This window comes from Lactuca serriola, chromosome 2, assembly GCF_051521515.1.
Source record: "Lactuca serriola cultivar US96UC23 chromosome 2, Lser_US96UC23_V15, whole genome shotgun sequence".
Classification (NCBI taxonomy): Eukaryota; Viridiplantae; Streptophyta; class Magnoliopsida; order Asterales; family Asteraceae; genus Lactuca; species Lactuca serriola.
In genome coordinates, this window is record NC_136409.1 from 154,886,638 (window position 1) to 154,895,993 (window position 9,356).

Genomic DNA, 9,356 nt, shown 5'->3' on the forward strand with positions numbered 1-9,356 from the left:
GTGTTATAAAAGAAGTGTCAGAAAACACATCATTGAAAATAACCAGGAATGACGTATGCAATGACGATAAAAGACATTATTGAAGACACATGTCCTTTCAATGTGGAAGAGATTATTATATTTTTAATTATGTAAAGTATCGGTAAAAGGATTGTTACTTATATAATAAAAGTGTCGGTAGGATAATTATTAAGTGTCGGCTGTATTTTTTGTGATGTAACATAAAGTGTGTAACCCTTAATAGTCTAGGGGGCTATAATGTAAATATGTATGTCGTATTGCAATCAAACGATTGCAACAATAATTGTAACCGGCTCTCTTGAGCCTATAAATAGGGCCTTCGCCCAAATGAAATAAACAAGCGAAGTTTAAGTGTTTAAGACTTGAGTTGATCTCAATTGTCTTCTCTGTTGAAATAGTTGTTCTATTTCGGAATAGCAGAGCTCTATCCAAATTATCCATATAATCATCCAATCATTCAACACAATCCATCATCAATATAATCCAACGCATTATTCAGGTATAATCTTTTCCTAATACTCATTTATCCGTCATGTATCATCACGCATAGGCAATGGTAAAGATCAAAAGTCAAGAATCAGAGTGAATTACGCCAGTAAAACTTTCCTTATCTATTCGTTAACAGACAGTGAAATCACTCCGGAAGCAATGAAAGCAATTGAAACCTTCGAACAACCTTTCGAAAAGTTTTCTCATCAGTTAGCTGAATTACCTGCTGATATCAAAAAACAACTTTGTAAACATATTATGCATGCACCAAGACACAATTGCAGTTATTGTTCAGAAAACACAGAAGAAACACAATTCACGGAAGATTAACGATGAAAGAAAACATTCTTCAAAAATATGTCTTTTTGGAGGTGGAAGGAATGAGAATGACGTAAGCAATGACGAAAAAAGTCATAATTGAAGACATCTGTCCTTTCAATGTGGAAGGGATTATTATATTTTTAATTATGTAAAGTGTCGGTAGAAGGATTGTTATTTTTATGTAATTAAATAGAAGTGTCGGTAGAATAATTATTAAGTGTCGGTTGTGATGTAACATAAAGTGTGTAACCCTCAATAGTCTAGGAGGCTATAATGTAAATATGTATGTCGTATTGCAATCAAACGATTGCAACAATAATTGTAACCGGCTCTCTTGAGCCTATAAATAGGGTCTTCGCCCAAATGAAATAAACAAACGAAGTTTAAGTGTTTAAGACTTGAGTTGATCGAGAAAATGGAGAAACAAAAAGCGCGTGATATAATTTATAGGGGGGGGGGGGGGGGGAATAACAAGACCCTTGTGTGTGCATGTGTAAGCCATTTAAAAGTAATTATTTTCTTACCGAACAAAAAAATTCTCGTGTATAAGCCATTTAAAAAAAATGCCGAACAAAAAGTTCATTATTAGACAAATATTCATCAAATAGTAGAAATATCAACGGTTTAATATATTTTCTTGATGAACTTATGTTTATGAATTTATGTAATTGTTTCTAAAGTTGTCAAGATCAGGATTCTACATATGATCGTTTTTGGGTTTGTAAGATCAGGATTCTAAGATCCCACTGAAAATAACATAATTAAAAGTTTAAAACATGAAAAATATACTTTCATCAATCATTTACAGTTTACCGTTAATAAGAAACATAATCGTTAAGGGTAAGAAACATTATCAGTCAGTTTACAATTTAGAAAATAAGTATTGAATAAGGTTATTTTCGATTGACATGTTATTTGGGTAAGAAATCGATTGACATGTTATTTGGGTAAGAAAACCAGGTCAATTAGTAAATGGGTAAAGAAATGAAAATTCAGATTAATTTTTTTTTCCAATTTTCATAGAATGGTAAGATCGTATCGTGATCCTACACTCCCGTATGCGATATTACATATAAAACGATCTTATAATGATCCGACGCGATTTTCATAAATAAGATCTTAAGATCTTACAATCCTACGACTAGGATCGAGATCTTGACAACCTTGATTGTTTCCTATAATGTAGTTTTATTATGTATATGTGTTTATGATATATGTCAATATTTATTTATTTATGAGAAATCAATAAAACAAATATTAAGAATACTTGATAAAATTACATCGTAAAACACATCACAAAATACATAATAGAGGACACGTTTTTTTTTTGACGATAAATTTAACCTACTTCTAAATTCACCTATGTCTCAAAGGAGATTTGAACATTCAATCTCAAAAAGTGATGACAACACCTGGTATCATTGGGCTAGGCGTCCTTTGAACAGATGACATGTTGCCACACCATCTCAACAACCAAGTAGCTAGTAAAAAAATCCTAACAAACAGTAAAAGCACTTAAGAGAATGTAAAAACATAAGTCATTACGCACTTATTATAAAAAGAACTACATAGATTTTAATAATTATAATACACGAATATGATGGGTGCCTTGAACGTCTTACTCAAAAGACTAAGACTTCTTTAAAAAAAATCTTGGTTTTCTGTTTTAGTGTTATGATGTTAATTCTACAAATGATCCATCGAAAAAAAAAATCATAGTCACTGAAGATACTCTGTAATATTGCAGTTATGACCATCTGTACTTCATGGATACTAAATCGTGTTTTGATTACATAAACATTAATCTTCATAATTTTTTTGTTTATTTTGTTTGTGACATTAATAATTAATTAAATTTTTTAGATTCCTTATTTTCCTCTCCAATTGCCATTGGGTTTTTTTTTAAGCTAATTGTTTGTTTTCTGTAGACCTGTCAAAATAAACAAGGTTAGATATGACAAAAATATAAAAGTAAGGCCTAGTGAAGAGTAATTTGTTTCGCAAAGAAAAATTTACAAATCACATTATATATCTAAATTCTAAAGTTTTGTAGATTGTTTTGGTTCTTTTAATCATCTAATCATGTAACGAATACGTAAAACAACAAATCAAGAATGATGAGTACACTTGGGAGTGTATAGAAGTTATAAAAATAAAGCTTTACCAACTTTATAAACGAATTTAGTGAGAAATATGACTATGAACTAGACATAAAGTAGGTTTATCTTTTAATCCCCATGGAAACCATATGTTTTTATATTGCAACAATGACAAAACTTTGCAAATGATACAAAACTCATGTGTCAATAGTGATTAAGTATATCTTCTGTCCATCTGTAATCATATTCACATCAAGAATCTTACCTACATCTTCTGTTACAATACAAAAACCAGTAGAAAGCTCCAACTTCAAATGCTCAGCTGCTGTTTTCATGAGTTCATCAATGGTGTCCGGGACCCACAACACAACTCCATATTTTCTTTCATCTTTTATTTCCCATGGCTGAAACGCATATACTGTACATTTCTTTCGTGACATTTTATCTCTTGTTTCTTGAGAGCATGAAGGAAATTCAGACATCTGAAAAGACTTTCTTTCTTCTAATAATTTCATCAATATTTTGTTTCCAGATAATCTCGCTTCATCAACTGGAGTATTCCCCCATCTACACATTCACATAAATCATAAACGTTGTTACATATTTGATAAATTTTATCGTTAACCCTAAATTAATAATTCCACAAAAAATCCACCTGTCCTTTGATAAAACATTAGCCCCTGCTTCAACTAGCATCTTCGCTATTACATAAGATCCTTGTGACGTGGCAACATGAAGTGGAGTTCTAAAGTCGTAATCTTTTGAATTTGGGTCAACACCATTTGACAAAACCCTTCTGATAAAATCTATATCTCCTCTTGATACTGATGAACACAAGAAACTTCCAGCATCTTCTATTTTGAATGAAGCACCATGTTTCACTAATAACGAAGCAATCTTATCATGCCCATTCTTAATCGCTTCAAATAACGGCGTGTTCCCAAAATTATCTGCCATTTAGATAAAAATAATAAGGATTAGAATGTCAATTCAAGAAGTTGAAGGACTAGAATGTAAGTTTATTTACCAAAAACGTTGACTTCTACGCCTTGTTGAATTAGGAAAAGAGTTATATTTTCGTGCCCTTTTGATGCTGCGAGATGCTGTTTATGTCAAAATAACTTGTTATCAAATGTGTAATGATTTTTTTTATTATTTATGTTTTTATATGAAAATAAAATAATTTAAAATACCAGTGGTGTTCTTCCATCATAATCTTTTCTATTTGGATCAGCTCCAGCTCGAATTAAACTTTTTAAATGAGATAAATCTCCACTATAAGCTGAACTATTGACTCTTAATGCAAGTTCTGCTTCTTGCATTCCAATATGAATTTTGATATCTGTTACCATATCTTTCATGTGATTATCACCTTGTTTACCCTACAATTATTTTTTATTTTAAGTAATGGCATTTAATGTAAATATAAAAAAACAATTGATTAATTGATTACCTCTAGTAAATTGTTGAGAATTTTTCTTCCATCATGAAAATATATGTCAAGGATATTGGAAAAAGATTGTTTATCAATTCTCAAAAGTCGAGAAAGGTCAAGAACTCGAACTGTGTATAATTGGGCAATGTTGCATATAATTGAAACATCTCCAAAAGAATCATGAGGTTTTAGAACTGATACTATTTCTTCTGATCCATCTTCATGTATAACTACCTCTTCCTGTATTAAATTTCATTCATCATTTTTTTATAAAAAAACAACAAAAATTAAATATATGTATATACCAGGTTTCCATGGCAGACGAAATAAAGTTGATCAACAACAATCCCTTGTTCCATAATCACTTCTCCAGGAAGAAAAAACTCTTCATGCACTCGTGTTACGATATGATTGATGAATTCCAAAGAGCATTCCTTGAAAAGAGAAACCTTTTCAATATATGACTTATACAGAGTTGCCGATATCTGCAAGAAATCATGACTTAATTTCTTTAGTACTATAGAATATAACGAAGTTAAGAAATTGGAATTTGGTTTTGTGTATACTTTAGCACGAATAGAAGTCGGAAGATCTTGAATAACAGCAGAATCAGTGTAGTTGCTATCGTATTGTAATCGCATGTGATCTTTGATTTGATTACGAATATCTTTTCCTAATTTATTTCGATCCATATATTTAAGAAGATCCGCCATTCTATCTCTGTATCTTTCTGTGTTCGATCCTTTCACGATTAAAGCTGTCATGTTACCAATCAAATAAGCACCCAAAACCATGTCAAATGAGACATACACCATTACGAATATCATCTCCCTTAAATTCACCGCATGTATATCACCATAACCTGTAGAATCATTAATTCAAAGTCAATTAAGTCAAAAATCGAAACAATAACGAGCAATGAGAGCTTAATTTTAATTACCGACAGTTGCCATGGTAACAATTGCAAAATATAAGGATGTGATATATCGCGTCCAAAGATCAATGTGTCTGAAGTTGGAGTAGCTGTAGTCACCGAGTTTAAGGCTTCCAATCCATGTGTATTCTTCTTCATTAGGTGGAAGAGTTGTAGCTAAATAGTAGAATATGCAAGCTGCTGTATGTGTGCAGTAGAGTTCAACAGCAATGAGTTTTAGAACCCTAGAAAACAGATACTTGACGCGTATGTCCTTTTCCAATTTGGAAAAGAAATCTAGAACCTTCCGGGCTCTCACTAGTCTAATCAGCAAAAGGTATCTCACTTCTTCTTTTTTCCCAAATGCCTGATTAACATAATTGAAACTTAAATCGATCTATATATGTTCGTTATCGTCTTATTTTGGGATTTATATAAGAAATTTGGAGTGATGTATACCGTGTAAATATTATCCCAAGGCATGCATGCAAGTAAATCGAAGATGAAATGAGATTTTAAGTACCTGAATGGAAACATGTAAAACGTTTAATGGTGATTTTTTTTTTCTATTTTAAGAATAGTGTTTGGATTGGAGAAGAAACTGACCGAAGAGCTATTAGGTTTCGATTATAGATTAATTTGTGGGTTCGAGTGTCTCTGTAAGGAACGAAGAAGAGAAGGACAATGTCGATGAAGAAAGCTGTTTGACCAAATATGTCGAGTAAATAGAAGTGATTTGGTAATCCTCTGAAGAAGCCAAATTCCATGGGTGTGAAGAAAGAAGAGTAAATTGCCCATAGTAATATGAATTTCTCCCAAGTGCGATACCATCTGCATCAACAAAGTCTTATAATTGCATGTTATTGTTTGATAACAGAAAGCAATGAAAATATTCCTTTTGTTTATTATTTATCTGCATGTCCTTGATTTTGGTTTCCCTTTCATTGGTTTTACCCTTTTTGTTTACTCTAAGTTTGATTTTAATTATATATTATTAAAATAAAGTATATAGAAATAACAATAATAATTAAATTTTTGTAACAAAAATTAAATAAAAAATCATACAAATGTGATACCCACACCGCACATATATAGTATTATTGGAATCAGTTAAAGATCTTCCTTGATCTACTAAATTTCATATCATATAATAATAAAAAGATTTTTTTTTTATTAATGGTGTAATCTAAGTTGGAATCGCAATCACAACGAAAATAGTGAACAAGGATCGCAATTTGAAATAGCAGTTCTCACGATGTAATAGTGACGGTTATTTCAATTTATAGTTAGTGACAGTGATATCAGCTTAGATTACACCACTAATAAAAAAAAATTACTTTTATATTGGTATGACATTTAATATATGAAACGAAGATCTTTAAACGAATCCAATAATACTATATTTGTATCGTGTTTGTATCATACTTGTGTAATTTTTTATTAAATTTTTGTTTCAATATTTTAATTATTTTTGTTATTTATATATACTTCATTTTAATCATATATAAATAAAATTAAAGTTACAAGTAGAACAAAAGAAAAGGGGGAAAAAAAAAGTAAAACCTGTTAATGATAGGTTGTGAAACCAGAATTGAACGACATGAGTTTCCAAATTAAAGGTTTAGAAATCAAAAAACGTAGACAAAATTGGTTGAAATCAAGGTTTTGGTGATATAAGGAATAAAAATAAAAATACAATTTTATCAAGTGGATTTATAAAAAAGCCAAACGGAAGTATCAGCTCCGTTTTTTGTAACGTATAATAAAATTATTAAAAAATGTGGATAATAATTAATAAAACGTGGCATAACAGGTTGATTATTTAAATATAGAAATTTTTAGGTTGTTCTATGTTTGCTCTTTAAGAGGATATTTAATTTCTCTCTCTTGTTTTCTTTTATGTTTTAAACATAGGGACTAGGGCCATTGTGCCGATAGAACTTTCCCAAATTAAACCTTATAAAGTTTAGATATAATAAAAGTAGTATTTAATTTCAAGATATACATGTAACAAAATAATCCAGCTCACCCTTACATTCCTATAGTTAATTTAGAATCGTCCGATCATATGTTAGGAACGGACGGCCACGATTTTCCCTATTGTCGACTATAGTAGAATGCCCCTATCTCAATCACTCTCCTACTGCCACGTGTCATCACAAAAAGGCAAAAATCTTAGAAAGAGAAAGCAAGAAGAAAAACCTGTTTTGTGGATGGATGCAGAGATCTTTGATGCCATCGATGACTGTGTCTCTATTGAAATTGAAACCCCTGTGAGTCGAGTCCAGCTCCCCTGAGTCCCACGCCAACAATGTGAACACGCTGCGACGTCGTATTCCAAACCGCCCGTGATCCCTAACATCTACCATTTCGTACTCCTTATCTCCGACTTCATCGTCCTCAGTCGCCGCCGCCATCTTCCTCCGCTTCTCGTCTTCTCTCTCCTCCACCGTAGTCCTCCGCCCGATCTCGCTCCTCATTTGATATAATCGATCAGGACTATACTAGTCAGTTGATTCACTTCAATAAATCTGATCCATCTGTATCGTAGATCAAATCTGCTTGATTAATTGAGAGAATTCAATTTCTGCAGATATGAAGGGGTAAAGTTATATGAATCAATCGATGAAGACTCATATTTGTTTAGCTGTGGAAAAGTTGCTGAGATTTGCTAGAATCACGAGAAATAACAGATAGAATGTGTTGTGAATGGAAGAGATGAGTAGAGACTAGAGAGAGCCAGGAGACTAGGAGATGAGTGTTTATAATTCAAAATGGGACAATAAAGCTGTTCAAAATATATAAAATGGGACAATAAAAATTCGTAATCAATAATAGTTCATAGCTGTCTTAGAATAACAAGTTACTATTTATATTGATTTTTTTAAAATAAATTTCATGAAAATTTGGAGTTATCTCACACCCACAAAAATGCAAAACGATATTTATGTTAATTCTTGTAAAATCGTGATACTATTTTTTTTATCAAATCTTTTAACGATATCCTTATTGATACACCTTTGACACCAAATTTGCCAACAGATAATATTTCTACTATAATCTAATAAAGTTTAGGTAGCTCTAAGCATAAATTAGCCCAAATTTGCCAATAGATAATATTTCTACTTTAATCTAATCCTTCTTAATAAATGAAGTTTTTTTTTGCCACATGTCAATCTCTCATGAGTTTTAACACTTGTCATTTTGTGGTATTTTTGAAATAAATATTATCCACTTGTCAATTTTTGATTTGTTTCAATTTTTATAATTAAAGTCATTTTTATATATGTAAAGTATTAAATATCATATATATGATATTAAATTGCAATAAATAAGTTTCTTCCTTTCTTATTTTAAAATTATACATTAAAAAATATTTTATGTTTACATTTTAATTTAAAGTTTAATCTTTTTTTAAATCAACCTGTGTAACACACGGATCTCACACCTAGTCTACCCTAATAAATAAGAATGATTTTGCCACATGTCCTTCTCTCATTCAATTTGCCACATGTCATTTTGTCATAATTTAGAGATATATTTATTTTCCACTTGTCATTTATTTAATTTTCCATTTCTAATATATTATTAATTAGTTTCCATAAATTAAACCTACCATAATAATGATATTAATTTCAAATTTTAAATTTTAAATTTCAATTTAAATTTCAAATAAATTTACAGTTTAAACCTTTGTGTTTAACATTTTGTTATAATTAACATGTTTAGTATACAGGTCTGATAACTAAACAATAATTTTAATTTATTTATTTTTTGCATGTTTTTTTTTCTCATAATTTTTATTTATTTCAAATTTCAAATTCAAATAAACTTTTCATTTAATCGTTTCTATTTAACATTTTGTTTTAATCAACCCGTATAATATACGGGTTTCACAACTAGTGAATATCAATTATCAGGATATTAGTAAAAATAACCAATACAACATCTCAACATAATCCTTCCACTCCGTAAGCAATAATTGTTTTTAATCGTTTGAAAGTTTATTGAACTTAAAATTTAAATGCTAGACATCTATTAAAGAAAATTGCTAGAATGTTCCCATTGGTTTGTGATT

The 9,356-nt window shown here is 30.4% G+C and overlaps 1 protein-coding gene and 1 long non-coding RNA gene across 3 annotated transcripts; one reads left to right on the forward strand and one right to left on the reverse strand.

Annotated features, from left to right (window-relative positions):
* Nucleotides 1-372: 372 nt before the first annotated feature.
* On the forward strand, nucleotides 373-1,226 carry LOC145090522 (uncharacterized). The gene is made up of 2 exons (XR_013701625.1): nucleotides 373-520; nucleotides 647-1,226. It is a non-coding gene; the product is annotated as an uncharacterized LOC145090522 (long non-coding RNA).
* Nucleotides 1,227-3,025: 1,799 nt separating this feature from the next.
* On the reverse strand, nucleotides 3,026-8,075 carry LOC145087098 (potassium channel SKOR-like). 2 transcript variants are annotated; one of them, XM_079024997.1, is made up of 11 exons: nucleotides 7,481-8,075; nucleotides 5,885-6,109; nucleotides 5,738-5,801; nucleotides 5,306-5,645; nucleotides 4,932-5,227; nucleotides 4,671-4,850; nucleotides 4,384-4,605; nucleotides 4,124-4,312; nucleotides 3,958-4,033; nucleotides 3,586-3,880; nucleotides 3,026-3,497 (listed from the first exon to the last, which is right to left on the reverse strand). In XM_079024997.1, the coding sequence occupies exons 1-11, from the start codon at nucleotides 7,756-7,758 to the stop codon at nucleotides 3,128-3,130; spliced, it is 2,535 nt and encodes an 844-aa protein (XP_078881123.1). In that variant the 5' UTR covers nucleotides 7,759-8,075; the 3' UTR covers nucleotides 3,026-3,127. The 2 variants fall into 2 exon arrangements, with proteins under 2 accessions (XP_078881123.1, XP_078881124.1); XM_079024998.1 differs by having other exon boundaries at nucleotides 5,885-6,124; nucleotides 7,481-7,606.
* Between the last annotated feature and the right edge of the window lie 1,281 nt (nucleotides 8,076-9,356).